Raw genomic sequence first — 23,203 nt, 5'->3', positions numbered from 1 at the left:
AAAAAAGGAATGGCATTGTATTGATCATCAAAAAGAATATTTCAAGATCTATCTTGAAACATAATGCTGTCTGTTATAGGATAATATCCATACACCTACAAGGAAGACCAATTAATAAGATTATTAAAATTTATGTACCAATCAGTAAAGTCTATGATGTTGAAACTGAAGAATTCTACAACTTCTTCAGTCTGAAACTGATCAAACATGCAATCAAGAAGAATGATAACTACTGGTAACTGGAATGCTGAGGAAACTCAACTTGGAAGGACCAGTAGTTTGAAAACATGGCCTTAGAGACAGAAATGATGCTGGAGATCACATGACAGAATTTTGCAAGACCAATGATGTGTTTGTTTATTGCAAATACCTTTTTAAACAGCATAAACAATGACTCTACACATGCACCTCACCAGACGGGGTACACAGAAATCAAACTGACTACATCTATGGGAATTGACGATAAAATAGCTCCACATCATCAGTCAAAACAAGGTGAAGGGCAGACTGTGGAACAAACCATCACTTGTTCATATGCAAGTTCAAACTGAAGCTGAAGAAAATTAAGACAAGCCCAGAAGAATCAAAATTTGACCTTGAATATAATTTAGAGATCATCTCAGGAACAGATTTGATGCAGTAGACACTAATGACTGAAGACCAGAAGAGTTATTGTAAGACATCAGAACATTATACAGAAAGAAAGCAAAAGGTCATTAAATAGAAGAGAAAAAGACCAAAATGGATGTCACAGAGCCTCTGAAACTTGCTCTCTAGCACATAGATGCTAAGGCAGATAGAAACCATGAGGAGGTAAAAGAGTGGAACAGAACAGGTCACAGGGCAGCTCCAGAAGACAAAGTCAAGTATTCAACTGAAAAGTGCAAAGACCTGCTGTGAGAAAACCAAAAGGAAAGAATATGCTCAGCATTTCTCAAACTGAAACAACTGAAGAAAAAAATCAAGTCTCAACTGCAATACTGAAGGATTCTAGGGCAAAATAATGAACAATGCAAAACCAATGAAAAGAAGATGAAAGGAATATACATAATCAATGTACCAAAAAGACACGCTCGATGTTCAACCATTTCAAAAGGTAGTATATGAACAAGAGCTGATGATACTGAAGGAGGAAGGGCAAGGTGCACTGACAGCATTGGCAAAGAACAAGCTCAGGGAATTGATGGACTACAAATTGACATCTTTTAACAAATTGCTGCAGCACTGGAGGCCCCTACTCCTCTAAGTCAAGAAATCTGGAAGACAGTTACTTGGCCAACTGACTAGAAGAGATGCCATCATCCTACAATATTATTAAAACCAACTGCAAGTAAAATTTTGCTAAAGAGAATATAAAAACAACTGCAACAGTACACTGGCAGGGAAATAGCAGAGGTTCAAGCCGGATTCTGACAAAAATGGGATATAAGGGATATCATTTCTGACGTCAGATGCATCTTGGCTGAAAATAGGGACTCCCCAAAAACTGTTTACCTGTGCTTTACTGACTACGCAAAGACATTTGACTGTGTGGATCATGACAAACTGAATAACCTTGCAAAATCTATGTATTCCAGATCACTTGCTTGTGTTCATAAGGAACCTGTACATAGACCAAGAGGCATTTTTTTCAAACAGAACAAGAGACAAGAGTACACTGAATGGTTTAAAATCAGAAAAGGTGTGCATCAGGATTGTATTCTTTCACATTTATTCAATCCATATGCTGAGCAAATCACCTGAGAAACTGGATTAGATGAAGAAGGACTGGGCATCAGGATTGGAGGAAGACTCATTAACAACCTTTGATATGCAAATGATATAAAGCAAAGAGGACTTAAAACACTTACTAATGAAGATTAAAAACAACAGCTTTCAGTATTGGCTGCACCTCAATGTAAGGAAAACAAAAATCTTCATCACTGGAGAAAAGACTGAGGTTGTCAAAGACTTCACTTTGCGTGGATCCACTATTCTAACGCTCATGGAAGCAACAGTCAAGAAATTAAAGGACATACTGCATTAGGCAAATCTCTGCACAAGACCTGTTTAAAGTGTTCAAGAGCAAAGATGTCAGTGTGAGGACTAAGGTGCACTTGACCCAAGCCACAGTATTTTCAATCGCCTATCTATACATGTGAATGTTAGACAATGAATACAGCAGACCTTAGAAGAATCTATGCATCTGAGTCATGGTGTTGGAAAAGAACATGAAAAGTGCCACTGACTGCCGAAGAACATTAGAAGCCAGGGCGGTGAGACTTCGGACATAGAAACCACAGGGACAAGTCCTGGAGAAGAAACCGAGCTTGTCAAATAGAGGGTCAGCAAAACGGGAAGATACCCAAGAAGATGGACTGGCACAGTGGCAGCAGCAATGGGCTCCCGCATAACAACTGTGAGGTTGGCACAGGACCAGGCAGTGTGTCCTTTTATTGTGTACAGACTGCACAGAACTGACTAGACAGCACCTAATAACAGCAGCAACAAAACCTTAGAAACAATGAAAGGTCTCAAGTCAGCAGTCTAAATTCCTGAGGAAAGAAACTAGAAAAAGCGCAAAGCACGTAGGAAAGTAAAACTAAAGATCAGAAATCAATAATAGTAAAAAAGGAAGAACCAATGAAACTCAAAACTCACTCTTCTAAAACAAAAGTATTAAACATGACAAAGAAGAAAACAAGAGGAACTGAAATAGGGGCTCTCACTAGAGCCTAAAATCGTTAAATACTAACAATACAGGAGACTTTGAATGCCTACTCCTCAAAAACTGCAAAGTGCAAAAACTCAACCCTGATGGAATCATCCGAATAGTGCTACATAACTATAAACGAAATTGAGTTTATTATTGACAAACTCCCCCAAAGGAAAAGCTTCTTGTTGTTGGGTGGGCCAGGATCCTAGTTCAGCTCTGTCCCACTGTAACACATACTTTTCTGGCTATGTGTGAGAATCTCAAAGAACCAAAGTAAACAATTAAAACTCAAATTCAGAAGCCATGGGACAGCGGGTGAAATTGGTCTTTTCTTCGGTGCATGAGAGGCACTGTGCTTGGCATTACCAAGGGCACGGCTGGTGCGCACGGGGCTTAAGCCATCGTTGCTAGGGGCAGTGGAGGCTGGAGTGGGTTCCAACTCACAGGACCCTCGATCGGCTTTCCCTGAGACAGCAGACCTGTGGTCACAGTCCAATGCTTATCCTGTAGAGCCATACCTACCATCTCTATGACCATTCACAGGAGGATTAAGATCCAAAATTGTTGGCTAACCATGAGGTCAGAGCCTCAATCTTTTTTCTCTCTCTCAAGAATCCAAATAACTTGACAATCTTTGCTGAAAATGATTCAACTCACCAACGTTAAAAGTAAACGTAAATTTTAACCCAAACCCACAACTCTCCTACCAGACTTGCGAAAGAGGATATAAGTAAAGATCCCTCTGGGCTGACCATGAACTTCCTTAACTCCAGGATGCAATTAGGTCTCCCGTTCAAAACCCCATTTTCTAATTATTGTGTCATTTCTACACTGCAGCACTCTTGGGTAGAGAAACGAATTCGTTAAATCCAACTGAGAGATTCGAGGAGACTTCCACCTTAAATCAGCCTGTACACCCTGATTTCCACTTTAACAGTGACCCCATGAAGACTTCCATCCTTTCTTGAGGGCATCTCTGGTTCCCATTAGTAAAGGACAAAAACTCTCGTCAACAAGTATCCTGTACACATACGTCAAGTAAAACGTGAATTTCGGAAACGAGCTCGTTTCCCGACACTCAACACCTGGGACAACGAAGCTTCCGGAGACAGCGGCCTGGGGGGGGGACTCCGGAGGAACCCCACCCCCGGATGTGCTGGGCACCCCCGGGAACCGAGGCAGCTCGTCTCCACGCCTGCGCCTTCCCCCACACTAGGGACCCAGCACTTCCCGAGTCTGGACCAGGGAGGCCGCAGACGGGCCCGAGCCGGCGCCGAGAGGCCCCCGGGGCCCCGTCGTTACCTGCTATGCCGGTCGGCCCCCGGCCCGGGCCCCGCCGCACTGTAGTAAGCCGCGCGTTTGCGGTTGGCAGCGGCCGCAGCAGCGGCGCTGCGCACCGGGTACAGAGGGATCTGGTCCGCCATATCCGGCCGCCACCTCCCCGCCCCGCCCCGATTCCCTCGGATCGCCGCCTCGCTGGTTCCCCGCCTCAGCCGGGCCGAGGCTCCGCCCGCGCGCTCTGCCCGCCCCGCCGCGCGTCGGCGGCCCGATGACGTCACGAACGGCGAAGACGCCAGCGTGGAGCCGTGCGTCGTCGGCCTTATGACGTCACTATGCGGCCAGCGCGCGGAGCGTAGAACCGCGGCGTTCCGAGGCCCCGCCCCGTAGACCTGGTGTCGTCACTTTGGGGCTACGCTGCTGAGCTGGAGACTGGCGTTCGGACGTTCCGCTTCGCCTCACGCCGGAGAGTCTGTGACGTCACGGACTGGTGAGCGCCTTGCGTTCCGGGTCACGGGCGCGCCGCCGTATCTGCGAAGCTCGTGGTCCGTGAGCACAGAGCGCGCGCTCGGACCTCATCTCCGTTCACCATGCAGCCGCGTTTCCTGAGAGGGCGCACGTCCCGCACACACTGCTTGCTGTGTTGAGATGCGCGAGGCTGGCCCCACATCAGACAGGACCTTACTCAGTACAAAACCCCAAAGACTGCTGACCAGAAGATCTTAAAGAGGAAGTGAAGGTTTCCAAACCACTCACAGAACATGGTCCAGATTTCAGGAGGGCATGAAAGTTCACAAACCCCCAAAGTACACTCAATGGGACACAAACCCTGGAAGATCTCCTGAAGAAGTAACCATTCATAAATCCTCCCTGGCACTTCGGACCCTGAAGGCCTCCGAGAGAAAGTAAGGATTCACAAACCTCCAGAAGCACTTTCAATGGCATACAGAGCCCAAAGAGCTCACAAAGCCCAATAGGTGCCCTCACTGGGACTTGGACCCTGGAGATCTCTGAACTGGAGGGACGATTTGCAAACCGGGATGCGGGAAGTGAGGATTCATTAGCCACCTACGGTTCTGCAGATCCTGAAAATCCCTGGGAGGAAGTGAAGGTTCACAAGCCCCCAAAGGTATCCTCTAGGAGACATGGGTACTAAAGATCTCAGGAAGTAATAATTCACAAAGCCACTCAGAACATGGAGCCAAAAGACTTAAGAGAGAAGGTGAAGATTGCCAGTCCTCCATCTATGAAACAGAACCTGAAGATCTCACAAGTTGAAAATTCATAAATCCATGACTGTACCTTGGACCCCAAAGATCTCAGAGAGAAATTGCTGATTCACAAAACTCCAGAGATAACATCTAGGAGACACAGATCTGGTATATGTTCAGGAACTGAAGGTTCACAAACCAGCCACAATACTACCAGGTCTCAGAGAGGAAATGATGGTTCACAAACCCCGTATGGTACCACAGATTACAAGGTTGCAGAACAGTTAAAATTGTCAAAAGGAACTGAATGACAACAAAATTGGAATGTTGGACGAAATTTATTTGGGCAAAAGATTCACAAATCTGACAGCAGAAAAGCAAAAGTAGAAATGTACTTCACCAAATATTAACACTGATGGCCTTGACAAAACACGGAGGCAAAGAAGCCTGTTGTCAAGTGGCTTATATAATTCATTATAGATACCCACTGTCAGCGTCTCATTGGTCAATAGGTGTTCTGGTTTCCAGGAAAGCTAGGCAGTTAAAAAAGTCTTATTAGACTAGTCAACAGGAAATGACTTCAACTCTTTCTCATAGGGTCTCTGTGACTCAGAATTGGCTTGATAGCAGTGCGCTTGAGTTCTATTTGGGCAGAAGAGTCACGAATGGGATAGAACCAAATGGAAAGTTGAAAGGTACTCCCCTAACTAAGCAGTAATTGACATTTTTCTCGCAAAACTCAGAAGTAAAGGAGCTCATTTGTGATTGTGTTGAGACAATTCAGTAATTGACTGATAAATGGATGTCAGATTCTCAATGGTCAGCAAGGGTGGCCTGATTCAGAAGAAAGCTAGGGGCATTCTTTGGTCCATCATAGTAGTTTTGTCAACCAACCCACTCCATTATCATTTCCGTTATCATGAGCTACAAATCCCCTGCAATGAGTGGAGTGTCCACAATAGTTCCATCAGCCTCTTGCCCTCACAGCTTACTAGGAATTGGGAGAAGAGTGATTTCTGTGCTCAGACTTGGATCTCTTCCTGATTTTTGAAAACTATGCTGTGGCCCCTGTGGGCCCAAGCGTTGTTGACCGTCCAAACCATAGGCTCTGAGGATCAGACTCTAGCCACCTAGTAGATATAGCAAACTGTCCCTCATCTGATTATTCAGTAATGCTTGTTAGTAATCTCATACATGAGCCCTGGATATCCACAGACAAATGTAAAAACCTTCCCTAAAAGCCGAGACTGTAAATTCCAAAAAGCCAAGTCCCCCCCGATCCAAAAAAAAAAAAAAAAAGCTAAAGAGGATAGAGAGAAACACTGTAAACTGATGATATATGGTGGGGATAATAATCAATGTAATGAAACAAGCTATATGAATGGTTGAATGTGAAGCTGATGATGTGCCCTGTAAACTTTCACTCAATGCAAAATAAAAACATTTAATTAAAAAAAAAAAGAATGAGCAACAGTAAAGTCTATTAATATTAACTTAATTTGTGATAATTGAGGTAGCAATAATAAATTATCTCTGGAATACTTTAAAAAAAAAACAACAACTATGCTGTGACTTTTAAGTCTTGGGTCTCCATCAGCCTTGCTTCTTAATGACTTCCACATCTACAAACTGAATTTCCTCAAATTGCACTCCAAAGTGGTCCTTTTTGGTTCTCCTCCACCTCCCAAATGACATCTTGTCACTCAAAGGAAACATCCATTCTGGGTTTAAACCCTTCCTCCTTAGTTTGGGTCTGTAATACCAGCCATATTACCATTAATTGGGAATCTATTAGAAATGGCAGAACACTATCCCACTCCCCAGATATGCCTCATCATAAACTGTATTTTAACAAGCTCCTTGGGTGGTATGTACACCACTGGATGTTTGAGAAGCATTGACTTAAAACTGCTTGTTTATTAACTTTCAAATATAGTCTCTAGCAAAAGCCTCATTCTTCCACGCTCCTGTATCTAGCTGCTTATGAGACCTTTCCCTGGTATCTCAAATTCAATACATCAAAACTACAATATCTTCTACCATTAAACCTGCTTTCCTCTTTATTTTTTCATGCCATCTTGACTTTCCCATTAAGCCACCTAACTGGTCCCAATTCCCTAACCATTTATTTCCCTTAACCCTTTTCTTCCACAAGCACACCAGAGATCCTACACTACATTGTACCATGAGCTTAAACCAGACTCTTCCCAAGAGGTCAGAGACAAAGCTAGTAAACAAACTATACAAGAACCTAGGGACGTCTGGAACACGGTGCCAAGCGGGGAGTACCATAGCGACTGAGCACAGCTATCAAAAAATCTGCTATGCATGAAGTTCATGCAGAGGGGACGAGACTCAGAAACCAAGAAACAGCTGGAAGGAGAAGAAAATCATCAGTGAAGAGCACTGGTAACTCAGATTTGCCAGAGCTGAAAGAGAAGGAGAGCATCACAATCAGAGAGTAGGGCTTCTCTTTATGCAAAGACCTCTATGGAAGAATGCCGTAATGCTTCAGATGAACTCTTAAGAACAAAGTTGAAGATGAAACAGTGAAACGTGATGTGTCCAATGAAGAAATGGATACGAAGTATGAAAGCCTGGTGGGAACAATTGGAAAAAAGTTTGCCAAGAATAGAGATCGTGCCAATTATGAAGAAGATGAAAAAGACCAAGACAAAAAAGGTGTTCTTAAAACCTGAGATTAAAAAGACGGCCTTGTGAATGATAGCAGCGCATATTACAACTTAACTCCAATTGTTTCTTTGTGACTTTTGATACAATAATGTGTATTAGTAAATGTGCAATTTTGGAAAATGGTGCCCCTATAACAGATGCATGATGGATATTACACATCTTTTGCTTAATAGTGTTCATCAAGAAGGGCATTTCTGCCCTTGATCTTCAATTGTACATGGTGATTTCCTACAGAACTTTTGACCTTGGATTTTTCAAATATATTCTGTGGCCCCTGCCCTTCAATAAATTAATATCATTGTTTTAAAAAAAAAAAACCTATACAATCTAACCCCTGCCTCCTCCCTTTCAATTTGTTTTTCCAGACTAAAATAGACTAGGAAGAAAGACTTACTGGTCTTTCTCTAAAATAACATCAGAATGCTGCCTTATACAGTGTTAGAATATGAGCTTTCAGATTAGAAGCTTATTCTGTCTCAAAATATGACAGAAGAGCTGCCTCCTCAAAGTCAACTTTAATGACATGGATGGAACAAACCTTTTGATACCTTAAGTTACTGATGTGGCATGACTCAACATAAGAAGCAGCAACTACAAACATTCACTGATAATCGGACTGTGGAATGTATGAAGCATAAATTTAGGAAAATTAGAAATTGTAAAATATGAAATGGAACACATGAAGATCAATACTGTAGGCATTAATTAGCTGAAATAAACTTGCTGACCAATTTGGGTTAAAGCATCGCAAGGTCAGTTTGAACCTCAAGGTCGGCATGTCCTTGGAAACTGTACACAGGGTCACTATGAGTTGCAATTGACTTGACGGCACTTAAGAATTCCAGAAATGACAAATTGAAGAGGAACGGCATCACATTCATCAAAAAAAAACATTTCAAGAGCTATCAAAGTACACTACTGTCAGTGATAGAATAATATCCATATATTATTCCTATAAGGAAGACCAGTTAATACGAGCATTATAAAAATGTCCACACCAATCAATAATAGTAAAGATAAAGAAAATGAAGATTTCAAACAATATCTGAAGCCTGAAATTGATCAAATATGGAATCAGGATGTATTGATAACTACTGGTGAATGGAATGGAAAAGTTGGAGAGTGGGGAAATGATCAATAGTTGGAAAATATGACTTTGGTGATAGAAATGATACCAGAATTTTGCAAGACCAGTAATTTATTCATTGCATATACCTTTTTCCAACCTAAAAGGCCAGTGTTATTTTGTATATAAAATTATACATGTGGACCTCGCTGGATGGACTACACAAGAATCAAATTGACTCCATCTGTGAAAAGAGATGATGGAGAAGCCTCAGTGTCATCAACTAGCTCAAGATTGGGAGCTTACTGCAGAACAGATCATCAGTTGCTCATATGCAGGTGTTAGTTGAAGCTGAAGAAAAAATATATATATAGTCCAAAAGAGCTGAACTACAACCTTGAGTATTATGTTGTTGTTATGTGCCGTGGAGTCGGTTCCAACTCTGTACAGGGTTTCTGAGGCTGTAAATCTTTACGGGAGCAGAAAGCCTCATCTTTCTCCCATGGAACAACTGGTAGTTTTGAACTGCTGACTCTGAGGTTAGCAGCCCAATTCATAACCACTACACTACCAGAGCTCCTTTTTGAGTATTGTACTCAACCTGAATTTAGAGAGCGTCTCAAAGATAGACTTTATACATTGCAGACTAATGACTGCAGACCAGAAAGGTTGTGGGATTACATCAAGAACATCATATATAAAGCAAAAGTTCATTTAAAAAAAGAAAAAGTGCAAAATGAATGTCAGAATAAACTCTGAAACTTGCTCTTGAATGAGGGAGCTTCAAAAAAGTTTGTAGAATAATTCTGTTAACCTTTTGATTCTGTTTTTCCAAGAACTGTTTGAAGGCCTTTGTAGACTAACCAAAGCACATGAAAGAAATGATGAAAAGAACTAAAGACAAGATTTTGAAGTGTGGCTCGAGAAGACAGTAAACTATTATAGTGAAATGTACAAAGACCTGGAGTAAGGAAACCAGAAGGGGAAAAGCACACTTGGACTATCTTGTGTTGGAAAAACTAAAGAAAAAATTCAAACTTCAAGTTGAAATATCACAGGACTCTCTAGGGAAAATATTGAACAATGCAGATAGTATGGGAGGAATATATAGAGTCAGTGTATCAAAAAGAATTGGTCAACATTTGACTATTTCAGGAGTTAACATCATCAAGAACTGGTGATATCTAAAAAAAAGGTTTGAACTGTAGACCTATGGTTCAAAGTCCAGTGCTGATCCTCCAGCACCAGTTCAGACTCACCAGCTGCTCCTCAGAAATCCTATACAGGGTCGCTATGAGTTGGAACAGACTCAACGGTCCTTAACAACAAATGCACCACCATGTTGCTGGCTGGCTCAAGTGACTATGTTCCTGGCCACTAACTGAAAGATTAGCAGTTTGAATACACCCAGAAGCAACTCATAAGCACCTCAGGGCGATCTACTTCTGAAAGATCACATTCTCATTAAGACAAAACATTGAGAACTTTCCCACACATTAAAAAAAGGGGGGAGGGCCGCAAAGTAAAGAAGGTGGGGAGAAACAGAAGTGAGAGAAAAAGAGATCTGGAAATGGACAATGGTGATGTCTGTGCACCATGACACATGGGGAGTGTTGTGGTGTGACTGGGTCATTCATGTAAAAATAGGTGAAATGGCATATGCTAATTCTTTATATATTTCCACAAAAGAAGAAGAAAAAGATCTTGAAATGTTCTTTTTGACGATAAATGCGATGCCATTCCTCTTCAATTTGTCATTCCCAGCATAGTAAGCCATGTGATTGTCTGCTTCAAAATGGCTGACGCCTGTCCATGTCAACATTTCAGCTCACTAATGCCTAGGATATCAGTATTTATGCATTTCATTTACCTTTTGACAGCTTCTAATTTTCCTAGATTCCTACTTCATACAGCCCATGTTCTGGTTATTAATGATTGTTGACAGCTGCTTCTCATTTTGAGTTGTGCCACATCAGCAAACGAAGGTCCCAAAAGCTCGTCTCCACATCATTAAGGTCAACTCTACTTTGAGGGCAGCTCTTCTCCAGTTGTGTTCTGAGTGCCTTCTAACCTGTGGGAATCATTTTTTGGTACTATACCAGATAATGTTCCACTGCTGTTGATAAAGTTTTCAGTGGCTAATCATTCAGAAGTGGCCTGTCTCTCCTTCCTAGTCTGTCTTAGTCTGGAAGCGCATCTGAAACCTGTCCACCATGGGTGACTCAGCTGGTATTTAAAATATCGGAATAGCTTCTGGCATCACAGCAACACACAAGCCACCACTGTGTGACAAACTGACACACAAGCCATAAGTAGTGACACAAAACTTGTCAGTTTTAAGGTAAATTTAATTATAAACAAACTTAAAAATTCACTGCATTGGTCACCCTAAGCACATTTTCTGTTTGAAGTACTCAACAAGAGCCCAGCAGCTGTCACATTGAAGAAAATGTAGAACATTCCTGTTATGGTTGAAAGTTACACTGACCAGCACTGCCCTAGAGTAATTACTAAAAGACTAACCAAAAAATACATAACTCACAAGGGAAAAGAGAATTTTCAAAACTTTTCAATCCCAATTAATCCAAAAGAAGACCAAAAAAATGTTTAAATGGGGAGAGAAAAAATAAAATAAAAAGCAAATAAGATGGTAGCATTAAAAACCAAATATTTTTGCATATTAAATGTAATTGGACTAAATATCCCCATAAAATTTAGATAATTCTTAAAATTCCAACTATATGCTTGAGGTCTAAGAGATCTCACATTAAATATAAAGAACAGAAAAGTTTAAAGTAAAAGGATTGAAAGCTGTATACCATGCAATCGTTAATGGCCCCAGCCTCCTACAAGGAAGGAGCCAGGAGCCCTGGGAGCGTAGAGGTTACATGTTGGGCTGCCCACCACAGATTAGCACTATGAAGCTACCAGCTACTGCTCAGGAGAAGGATGAGGCTTTCTGCTCCTGGGAAGATTTACAGTCTCAGAAACCCTGTACAGGGTCACTATGAGTGAGAACTGACTCCACAGCGCACAGCAGCAGAGATATGGAGTACGAAGTCTTGGTGTGGAGCTATAGGGTCAGCACTGGACTGACAACTACAAGACCAGCAGTTCACGCTCACCAGCTTGCTCCTTGAAACCCTATACAGGGTTGCTCTGAATGGCATACCATCACCATGAGGTAGGTACTGTGAGTCTCATCAGTGTTTTCACAGATGAATCGGAGACCCAGAGAGATGAAATCATTTGCTCAAGTTGGTAATCTTCAAAAGTAGCAGATTTTAGAATTCCCACCCAGATTCCAAAATCCTTGCTGTTAATCACTAACCTAGAGTTGTCACCTGAGTTTTAGCCAGAACTTGGAAATAAACTGAAAAGGAGAGTACTATTGTCCTAGTGCTGTTCTAACAAAACACCACAATGGACAGATTTAACATAAATTTAGGCTCTCGGAGTTATGGAGGCTGCGAGTCCCAAGTCTGCTGAGGGACCGAGAGAAGCTGTTCTTCCTGGCCTTAGTTCCCTCGTGGTGTAACAAACAGAGGTACTCTCTCACAGTCTATAAGGCTGCCAGCTCCAGAAGAAGACTGTCTCTCTGTTGGCTCTGGAGAAAGGTCCTTGTCTCCTGTGAGCATCTGTAACTCCAGCATTCCTTGGAGAGCTCCATGCATCTAGGATCAATCTTTGCCTGGATCCGGGAGCTTCCCAGTGCAGGGACCCCAGCTGGAAGGGCCACACTCCACTACTGGCTCTTCTTTCTTGGTGGCAAGAGGGCCTCCTGATCTCTGCTTATTGATCTCTGCGTTTATCTCTTGTAAGCAAAAGATGCTGCAGGGCACATCCCAAGGATACTCCCTTGCATTAGACTAGCTTGTTGTTGTTGTTAGGTGCCATCGAGTCAAGTCAGTACCAACTCATAGCGACCCTACGCACAGCAGAATGAAACACTGCCCGATCCTGGGCCAACCTCACTACTGTTGCCACGCTTAAGCCCATTGATGCTGCCACTTTGCCAATCCGTCTCGCTCTGGGGGTCTTCCTCTTTTTCTCTGACCCTCCACCTTACCAAGCATGATATCCTTCTCCAGCGACTGGCCCCTCCTGACAATATGTCCGAAGTATGAAAGACGAAGTTTGTCCATCTTGGCCTCCGAGGAGCACTCTGGCTGCACTCCTTCCTACATAGATCTATTGGTTCTTTTGGCAGCCCATGACACTTTCAATATTCTCCAACACCATACATAACTCAAAAGCATCAATTCTTCTATGGTCTTCCTTATTCACAGTCCAGCTTTCGCATGCATATGGGGTTGTTGAAAATACCATAACTTGGGTCAGGTGCATCTTAGTCCTCAAGCTGACATCTTTGCTCTTCAACACTTTAAAAAGTTCTTTGCAGCAGATCTGTTTAATGCAATACGTCGTTTGATCTCTTGACTGTTGCTTCTGTGAGTGTTGATAGTTGATCCAAGAAGAATGAAATCCTTGACAACTTCAGTCTTTTCCCCATTGATGAGAATGTTGTTTATTGGTCCAGTGGTGAGGATTTTTGTTTTCTTTACATTGAGATGTAATCTATACCGAAGGCTGTGCTCTTTGATCTTCATCAGTAAATACTTTAAGTCCTCTTCACTTTCAGCAAGCAAGGTTGTATCGTTTGCATATTGCAGGTTGTTAATGAGTCTTCCTCCAATCCTGATGCCACGTCTTTCTTCATATAACCCAACTTCTCAGATTATTTGCTGAGCATACAGTTTGAATAAGTATGTTGAAAGAATATACCCTGTTGCACACCTTTCTTTATTTTAAACCGTTTAGTGTTTCTATGTTCTGTTTGAACAACTGCCTCTTGGTCCACGTATGGATTCCTCAAGAGCACAATTAAGTGTTCTGGAATACTCATACTTTGCAATGTTGTCCATAGCTAAACATGATCCACACAATCAAAAGCCTTAGCCAATAAAGCACAGGTAAACATCTTTATGGTATTCTCTGCTTTCAGCCAAGATCCATCAGACATCAGCAATGATATCCCTTGTTCCACATCCTCTTGTGAATCCAGCTTGAACCTCTGGTAGTTCCCTGTCAATGTATGCTTGCAGCCATTTCTGTATTACCTTCAGTAAAACTTTACTCGCATGGGACATCAAAGATATTGTCCGATGATTTCTGCATTCCATTGGGTCACCTCTCTTTGGAATGGGCACAAATACGGATCTCTTCCAATCAGTCGGCCAGATAGTGGTCTTACAAAATTCTTGCCATAGATGAGTGAGTGCCTCCAGTGCCACCTCACTCTGTTGAAAGATTTTGGTTTGTATTCCATCAATTCCTGGTGCCTTGTTCTTTGCCAATTCCTTCAATGCACCTGGGACTTCCTCCTCAGTATCATTGGCTCTTGATCAGACGCTACCTCTTGAAATGGTTGAACATTAACCACTTACTTTGGTACAGTGACTCAGCATATTCCTTCCATCTTCTTTTGATACATTCTATATCATTCAATAATTTTTCCAGAGAATCCTTTAATAATGGAATTTGAGCTTGAATTTTTTCTTTGGTTCCCCCAGCTTGAGAAATGCTGAGAGTGTTCTTCCTTTTTGGTTTTCTGACTCCAGATCTTTGCATATTTTATTGTAATATTTGACTTTGTCTTTTTGAGCTGACCTTTGAAATTTTCTGTTCAACTCTTGTACCTCCTCATTTCTTCCATTTGCTTTAGTATCTCTACACTGGAGAGCAAGTTTCAGTGTCTCTTCTGACATCCATTTTGACCTTTTCCTTCTTCCTTGTCTCCTTAATGACTTCTCCTACAGAGCCACACCAGGATTTGACCTGGAATCAGACTTCGAGTTTGTTCAGAGGACTCATACAGCTTCCTGGTTACTCACCTGAACCTTTTCTCTAGTAAGAAATGTGTATTTCTTTTTACTAAAGCATGTTTCCAAGGTGGGGGAGGGGAGAATCCTGATGGTGTAGTGGGTTATGCTTTAATTTGTCCCCCATATTTTTTAATTAATAAGTTGAATAAAATCGTTGATTGGTGTTCATTAGCATGAATTGTAATTTTCCTCTTGGAAAAGTTGTTGTTGTTAAGTGTTGTCAAGTCAGTTCTGACTCATAGCAACCCTGTATAGGGTTTCGGAGGTTTTTCAATTCAATTTATGAATTAATGAAAGAATATAATGAGGAAGAATTCATGAAGACTGGGCTAAAGGTTTTTCAGGAACTAGGTATGCATATATTTATAGGAGTCCTGCTGTGGCACTGTAGGATAAGCAATGGACTGCTAGCCACAAGGAAGCAGGAGGCCTCATTTTTCTCCCATGGAGCAAGTGGTGGATTGGAACCACTAACACTGCGGTTAACAGCCAGCTGTTTTCCATATCACACAGGTGCCAGAACTTAGGACTTCAACACTCAACCCGTAGCCAGGAGAACAAAAGGTTGATCCATAGGACACAGGCTCAGTCGGAGGTGAGGAGAATGTACTTTCTTCAACTCACTGTTTTCAACTTATTACAGTTTCAGATTTTGTAAAGTGGTAAGTTCACTGAGAGATTTTTTTCCAGAAGAGATACCAATCATTTCTGTTAGTATAAAAATATAATCCCCAAAGTCACAGTTTACTGTGTGGCGCTGTGGGTTAATGCGCCAGACTGCAAAGCCATTTGAACTGTAAGGTGGGCAGTTCAAGCTCACCAGCTACTCCTCTAAAACCCTATACAGAGTCGCTATGGGTCGGAACCGACTCGATGGCACTTCACAACAACAACAAAACAGAATACTAACCAGGAGCATGGTGGCTCTGTGAGATAAGCACTGGACTGTGAACTGCAAGACTGGCAGTTCAAGCCCAGCAGCTGGTCTGTGGGAGAAAAATAGACTTTGTGCTCCTGCAAAGATTTATACCCTCAGAACCTGCTCTGTAACAGCTAGCACCAGGATAGTCACAGGTGTGCTATGTAACCCAGCAATCATATCTAACATTTCTTTACTAAATTGCCTATAAATACCTGTTGTTATTGTTTAATGCCATTGAGTCAGTTTTGACACATAGCAGGGTTTCCGAGTTTTGACACTGTATGGGGTTTCCAAGAAGTGGCTGGTGGGTTTGAACTGCCAACCTTGTGGTTGGCAGTCCAGTGCTGAAGGATCAGTGCCACACCATGACCCCTCTAAATGAAAAACTTTTGACCCAGTCTTAATATCTTATTCATGAATTCTTCCTCATTATATTCTTTCATTAACTCATAAGTTGGATAAAATCTTTGACAGGTGTTCATTAGATATTTGCATGAATTGTAATTTTCCTCTGGGAAAAGTTATTAACTGCTGTCAGGTTGGTTCTAACTCACAGCAACCCTGTCTAGGGTTTCTAAGGCTGTACATCTTCGCAGAAGCAGAAAGCCTCATCTTTCTTCCATGAAGTGACTGTGGATTCGAACCACCAATCCTGTGAGTAACAGCCCAATGCACAATCCATGACACCACCAGAGCTGTTCCCCTGCCACCTTGGATAAGTATGTTTTAGCAAAAAGAAAAGTGCATTTTTCAATATTAGAGATTGATCCAGGTGAGTGACCAGGAAGCATTATGGGAGTGTGATTCTGGTGTGCCTGGGTTTTAACCCAGATCGGAGTTCTTACTTAGCACGGTCTCCTATAGCAACGTTAGGCTTTACCTGGCAAGATGTGGGAAGCTCTGAAAGCTGAATTGAGGACACTTCAGGTTCTGATACAGGTGAAGGACCTTGGACTCCCAAATTCAATCACATGCTTTACCACTCCCATCTGTGGAGGTACAGTTAGTTCTCTGTACTTGAAGAACTAGGGTGGTCTCATTGAAGGTGAGGACCTTGCAGGGGACTGTGTTCCTCCTCGGGAAAGCCCACCTCTCCTTTCTTCTAGACCTATGACCAATGGAGCCCTGAGAGTGTGGTACAAAAAAGGGACAAGTGCTGTGATTCTATCGTTGGGGTCCACATGTGGAAAGGAGCCATCGGGGTGTGTAGCAAGGGGAGAATAAAATGCTACTCAATCTTACATCAGTGGGACGATGAGGTAGCAGATCCTGGATTCAGCCTCTCAGTACTGTCCATTTGCTTGTTGGGCTGTTGGCTAGACTCAGAAGCCATCTATGGTAAATAAACTTGGAACATTAGAACTTCCATGACATTCTGAGGAAGGTATCCAAAGGCTCAGGAAGACTTGAATGAAGACCTTCTCTCCCACTTTGGAGTCCAGTGAACATCCCGAGCCTCCCTGTGGTCACTGCCCGCAGAGACCGGCAGGATCTGGTGACCACCCTGAGCTCAGTGGGCCTCCTGTGATCCTGGCTGTCAGAACATCTAGTCAGCAGGCTCTACATTGGCCAAAATGTACAAAGGAACAATCATTATGCTGCATGAAATGAGTCTGTCACAAAGCGAGTGGTGTTGTTGTTGTGTGCCGTGGAGTCGGTTCCGACTCATAGTGACCCTGTACAGGGTTTCCGAGACTGTAAATCTTTACAGGAGCAGAAAGCTTCATCTTTCTCCCGCGGAGCTGCTGGTAGTTTTGAACTGCTGACCCTGAGGTTCGCAGCCCAATTTGTAACCACTATGCTACCAGAGCTCTACTACTGCAAAAAGTCAAGAAAAGGTTTTCATTCTATAATAAACTTTCTATGGTGGTTACCAGGGACAGAAGGGAAGGAAGAATTGTTCACGCCTAGACAAGTGCTGGAGTCCCGGTGTGGCACTGTGGGATAAACCACTTGACCGCAAGGCCGGTGCTTCCAACTCAACACCTGCTCCTTGGACACCTTATACAGGATCGCTATGAGCTGGAACCAACTCAATGGCATTTACCACCACCAACAGACGTGTGCTAACTTGGGTGATGGGGGGAAATTAGTAATCCTCAGGGAACACTCTTTACAAAAAGTGTGCCTGTATGAGACCAAAGGGACAGAAGCTTTTGGGATAGTGAGTCTAAACGGGGTGAAATAACTGGAGCAGAAATGACAAGGACGGTGACACAGTGTGAAGACTATAACCAATATCAGTGGACAATAGGTACAGGAGTTGACTGTCACCAAACAGGAATAAAGGAAACACAGCAGCAAATGAGTACCAGACTGTACTCTGGAGGTGGGCTTGGAGACTCTGCATTGGGAGGAATGGCTATGGTATCGTCAACCCCATGACCGTGCCCCAGCCGCCATGAAAATCAGGGCTGCAGTCTGGAGTTAGACCCAGTTTGGACTGTGTGTCTCCTGACTTCCCAGCCTTTGGGTCCTGACAACCAGCTTCCCCATCTGTAAAATGGATTGTGGAGAAGACTCGATGAAGCCAGTTGTCGATGCCTGCCACTTGGAGGCTGATTTAGAAGATGTGCCTGTGATCTCTTTGCCTACACTCCTTCTACTACACCTGCCTCCATCTCTCTTTCCACCTCTTCTCCTGGGCTGGAGTCACAGCCCAGCAGCTGGGATGGCGTCTCAGGGCAGCTCCTATCCTTCCCCACCTCCATCTTCACACAGCCTCTGAACCTGCCCTGTCCATTCTGGAGCGACACCTGGGATTACGTCTCAGCCTCTGGTCTCCGCTCCTTCTCAGCCCCGAGTCTGCCATTCCTCCAGCTTGCTCGAGGACTCTGAGACCAGGACGCAATAGTGAGCAGTGTGGAGAGTGCCTGGGCCCCCAGCGAGCTATAATCTGCATCCTTGGAGCCTGTATTTGAGAGGAGACCCTCTGCAGCTGGGCGGGTGGTCCTCTCTCCTTGGCACCACAGAGTCTTTCCTGCCCTTGGTGACCCCTGGTTGCCAGTTGGTCACATCGCACTCTTCACTGCACCTCCACACTGAGCTCAGTGCCTGGCCCCGATTAGAACATCCTGTTCTCAGTGCGGCCTTCCACGTCCTCCCACTGCACTGTGAGAAATTTCTACCCATAACTTCACAAACTTCACAAGCTTGACAACTTCTAGTAGGGCATTCTGCTTTATAACAAATGTGTCTTTTATGTTTTCAAGCCATTGGTGGTGGTGGTGGTGGTGGTAGTGTTCCATGGGGTCAGTTCTGACTCACAGCAACCCTATAGGGTTTCCAAGGCTATAAATCTTTAAGGGAGCCGAAAGCCTCATCTTTCTCCTGCAGAACAGCTAGTAGTTTCGAACTTCTGACCTTGAGGTAGCAGCCTGACTCATAACCACTATGCTACTAGAGCTCTAGCCATCACCACCTGAGAAATCAGCTCCCTCCTATTTGCCTCTCCCTTGACACTGCACAAAGGAGCCACAAGTATTGCGTGAGCCTCTCCAAGTCCCTGGAATGTTGGCTTCTTAACCTCTCTGAGTCCCTTCCTGAATCCATCTGGCCTTATCTCCCATAACTCTGTGACTAAATCTGAGCCAGCATCCTAACTTCATGGAGAATAAGCAGGGCTATGCCATGTGTCTCTAGTTCGTACCATGGAACACCAGGAAAGGGAACAAATCTGTTCTTGGAAGAATGCTCCTTAGAAGCCAGGATGGCGAGACCAGCTCATATACTTTGGATAAGCTCTCAGGAGGGGTCAGTCCCTGGAGAAAACGCCATCAATCTTTGTACAGTAGAGGGTCAGTGAAAAAGAGGAAGATCCTCAAAAAGACAGGTTGCCACTGGGACTGCGATTGTTGGCTCAACTGTAGCAGTGATTTTGAGGATGGGGCAGGGCCGGCCAGGGCCTCCTTCTGTTGTTCAAGGGGTGGGTATGAGTTGGAAGCAACTCAATAGCAGCATCTAACAAAAACAACAACTGATTCATAACTGCCTGTTTTCCCATTTCAAACTCACTGACCATGCAGGAGGGAAGCAGTAGCAATTATTGATAATAACTTTATTAGGTATAATTTGCGTCTGTCTTCTGAAAGGAGAGAGTGGTGCTTCTGGGCGCTGCATAGGAAGCAGCAGTACTTATTTATAGTTGACCTTGAACCTGGCCCACTTGCCGTACAGCAGTGTCTCTTTCTTCCCGTGAAGGATGGCTACAATTTGTCAGTACACAAATTATACTGTACATGCTGGTGGTGTTCTTTTATCAGAGAAATGACTTGTACTTAGTATGCTGAGGCCAGTTCCCATGAAACTTTCATATTGTGAAAACCTTAATTTAATTTGAGATGAAAAGGACTGGATGCCTTTCTACAACACAAACAAGAATCTGGCTCCTGATGACATGGGCCAATGACTTTTTTCTAGAATGAAAGAGAAGACTTTTAGTGCTTACTAGTTTGCAATACTTTTCAAGAGCACCTCAACTTCGCCATCGACTCATGTTGTGTGGTGAGTGCGTGATGTAAAACTCAACATAGATGTAAGTTGTAAGACAAAGGAAGGTCAGAGTTGAACTGTGTGTTTTCTGTTTCAACAAGTGACTTCATCTTGAACAAAAAGTTGCTTTCAGCAACGCTGAGAACTTCATCTAAGGAGCTTTTGAAAAGTTGTCATTGGTGTTACAAATTCACCTCTGAACATAATACACACTCAATGAGAAAGACGTATAGCATTTGAAGAAAACAGCTGGTGATTTTTAAAAAATTTTTTTGGTAAAGGAAGATTTCCTTCCCTATCAAATAAAAACAAAAACCATGTTCACTGAAGAATTTTTTTTTTTTAATTCAAGCAAGTTGAAAGATTAAAATTAAAATTCTCCAAAATTCCTTTCCTCAGAGATAACTACTCTGAGAGTTTTTGTGGGGACTTCACTCTTTCCTCCCTACATTAGCATACATTTATAATTAAAAAATAGTATTATTTTTATATCTTCATTCCTAACAGGATGAGAATTTCTGGCAAAAAACATTAATCCTTGTTTATAAGATACTTATGCAAAAATTTTGCTTTATATATTTGCATGTATATGAGAGGACTTACAAAAGTTTTTCAAAAAATCCTAATATCTTTCAATTCCATTTTCCACAAACTTTTGGAAGCCCCCTCATATGTATATGTAAATATAACTGAGGGATTGTCAATGACCAAAGATGAATTGTTACTTAAGTTAATATTCTAGCCTCTCTGTTTTACCACTTGCCCTCAAAGAGCTTCTTAATTAAAAATATTTTAGTCTTTATAATTTTTAAATCAATTGTCATGGAGTGGACATAGGAGTCCAGTACTACCGGCATCACATCCCAATCACAGTGACCTGCAAAAGAGAAACCCCACAACCCCACTCCTGCTTTAAATCCTTTCAATGGTGCATGTTGACTTCAAGGCAAAGTCCAAAGTCCACACACGCCTTTAAGCCCTGCCGACTCCAGCATCCCATGACTCTTCAGGGTGTATAGCTTGGTCGCAGGGACCGCAGGGCAGCTCCAGGACAAGTACCTCTCATGTTCCCATGGATCACTTGCTCTGTCCCAGGTCTTCCTCCTCAAGCCTGAACCCATTCCAGTGTACATGCTGATGTTGTGGCACCCAGCTTTACTGGGGACAACCACAGACGCTTGTCTGGTTCTGTACACCCCCTCCCCAGTGACATCCAGTCCTGGTGTGGCACTGTAGGATCAGCACTGGATGTGAACCACAAACCCACCATATCAGCTGTATAGGATGGGAACCCTATAAGCTGACATGGAAGGAAGCGATTCTACAGCACTTAACAACAGCCCTGATGCTTTTCTGATTCTCTGCCTGCCTTCCATCCTACACACACACACACTTTAAGCTCTGTCAGCAAAAGGCCTTGAGAGAAACCCATGACCACATGCATAGATGGTGCTCTATGCAATTTGTGGAAATATGATTGAGTTGGAAAGTAAATTGCTTGAGACTGAAGTTTATCATCTAAAATATTTCACAAAGAGATCTCTCTCATCACCATGCTAATGACCTGTAGCTACCCGAAGAGAGAAGACTCGCAGATGGAAGCTCCAAGAGGGAGTCACACTGAGGAAGAGAATACACAGGAGAAGGTCCCTGAGGTGATGGGGTGGGACAGGAGGTAGGCAGTTACAGGAATAAGCTGAGATGCAAGGAATGTTGAGGGAGGAAACAAGGGTAAAGATCAGCCCTATGTGGTATGCTGTGTTTATCCTACAGTACCATGGAAAAAGTATGAAATTAATGTATACACAGTTCTTTAAAACTGGATTTAAAAGCAAACGATGTATTATAAAAATCAAAGGAATGTTTAAATTTGCACTTGTTTAGTGAAACTAAATGAAATCAAATGCTTCTCGGCTTTTTAATAGTTTTCAAATATCTTCTAAATGCCCCCATGGTTCAGCTTTCAGCCCAACAATAGACAGGTTTATAAAGTGACAACAACAGAGAGGCAGTCTTCCTAGGACCATCAACCATGACAGATCCAAAGGGCACCATTTGTTCAGGGATAAGCTCAGAAGGCAGGAAAAGATACAAACAAAAAGGAAACATAAACCCAGGCGGACGTGAGAAGAATGCTTCTGTATCTTGGGATTGCAGTCAATATCACAAACAGAATGTGCAGGAATTGCTGAATGGGGAACCGATTTGTTCTGTAAGCTTTCATCCAATCACAATTCAAAACAAAAAATGTTCTAAACAGGAGTCCCTTGACTTAAGAGTGGACTGTGACCAGACAGCTTAGGCACCCTTTCCTTGTTCTTGTTTATTTGCAAGCCTAAGGCTCTACTGAGTTCTAGCTGGGTCTCTGCTACGCTGCAAGATACGACCAAGGCCCTCTTTTCCCAGAAAGACTGGATGAAGTCCAGCCACGGAGTGGTGTCCACAAGCCCCAGGCGTGCCTTCAGACTTCCTTATCCTGGTGATGCCCAGTCTCCTTGGTAGTTCCCTCAGGCTGCACATCTTCAGCGTCCCTCTTTGTTTTCATCCCACTGGTTACGTCCTAGAGTCCTGGTGTAGTGCTGTAGGATAAGCCCTGGCCACAAGGTTGCTTTGAACCACAAGGTGGATGATTCAAATTCACCAGCTGCTCTTTAGAAACTCTGTCGAGGGTTGCTGTAAGTCTGAACTGACTCAATGCCACTTAACAATGACAAGGTACCTCCCGATAGTCCTGCTTGGCACTGTAGGATAAGTCAGTGGTTCAAACCCACCAGTTGCTCCTCAGAAACTCTATGCAGGGTTGCTATGGGTCTGAACCCTTGCAAAGGCACTGAGCAACAACAACAGTTCCCTCCCCATCCAAAATAACACCACCGTTCAGTGTCTTGAGCACAGCACTGGTGTGGAAGGTCTCTCTCTGTCTCTCTGTCTCTCTCTCTGATACTTCGTGGTCCAGTCTCA

The 23,203-nt window shown here is 43.1% G+C and overlaps 1 protein-coding gene across 1 annotated transcript in view; it reads right to left on the bottom strand.

Moving 5' to 3' along the window:
• The window catches only part of ATP9B (ATPase, class II, type 9B), a 255,515-nt gene extending 251,396 nt beyond the window's left edge, over positions 1 to 4,119 (bottom strand). The window contains exon 1 of the mRNA XM_006875888.1: positions 3,998 to 4,119. Within this exon, the coding sequence (XP_006875950.1) occupies positions 3,998 to 4,119 (122 nt within the window). The remainder of the gene's footprint in view (positions 1 to 3,997) is intronic.
• Between the last annotated feature and the right edge of the window lie 19,084 nt (positions 4,120 to 23,203).

This window comes from Chrysochloris asiatica, unplaced genomic scaffold (genome assembly GCF_000296735.1).
Source record: "Chrysochloris asiatica unplaced genomic scaffold, ChrAsi1.0 scaffold00345, whole genome shotgun sequence".
Taxonomy (NCBI): Eukaryota; Metazoa; Chordata; class Mammalia; order Afrosoricida; family Chrysochloridae; genus Chrysochloris; species Chrysochloris asiatica.
Note: the sequence above shows the minus strand (reverse complement) of the source record. Positions and strands in the feature narration are given on the sequence as shown.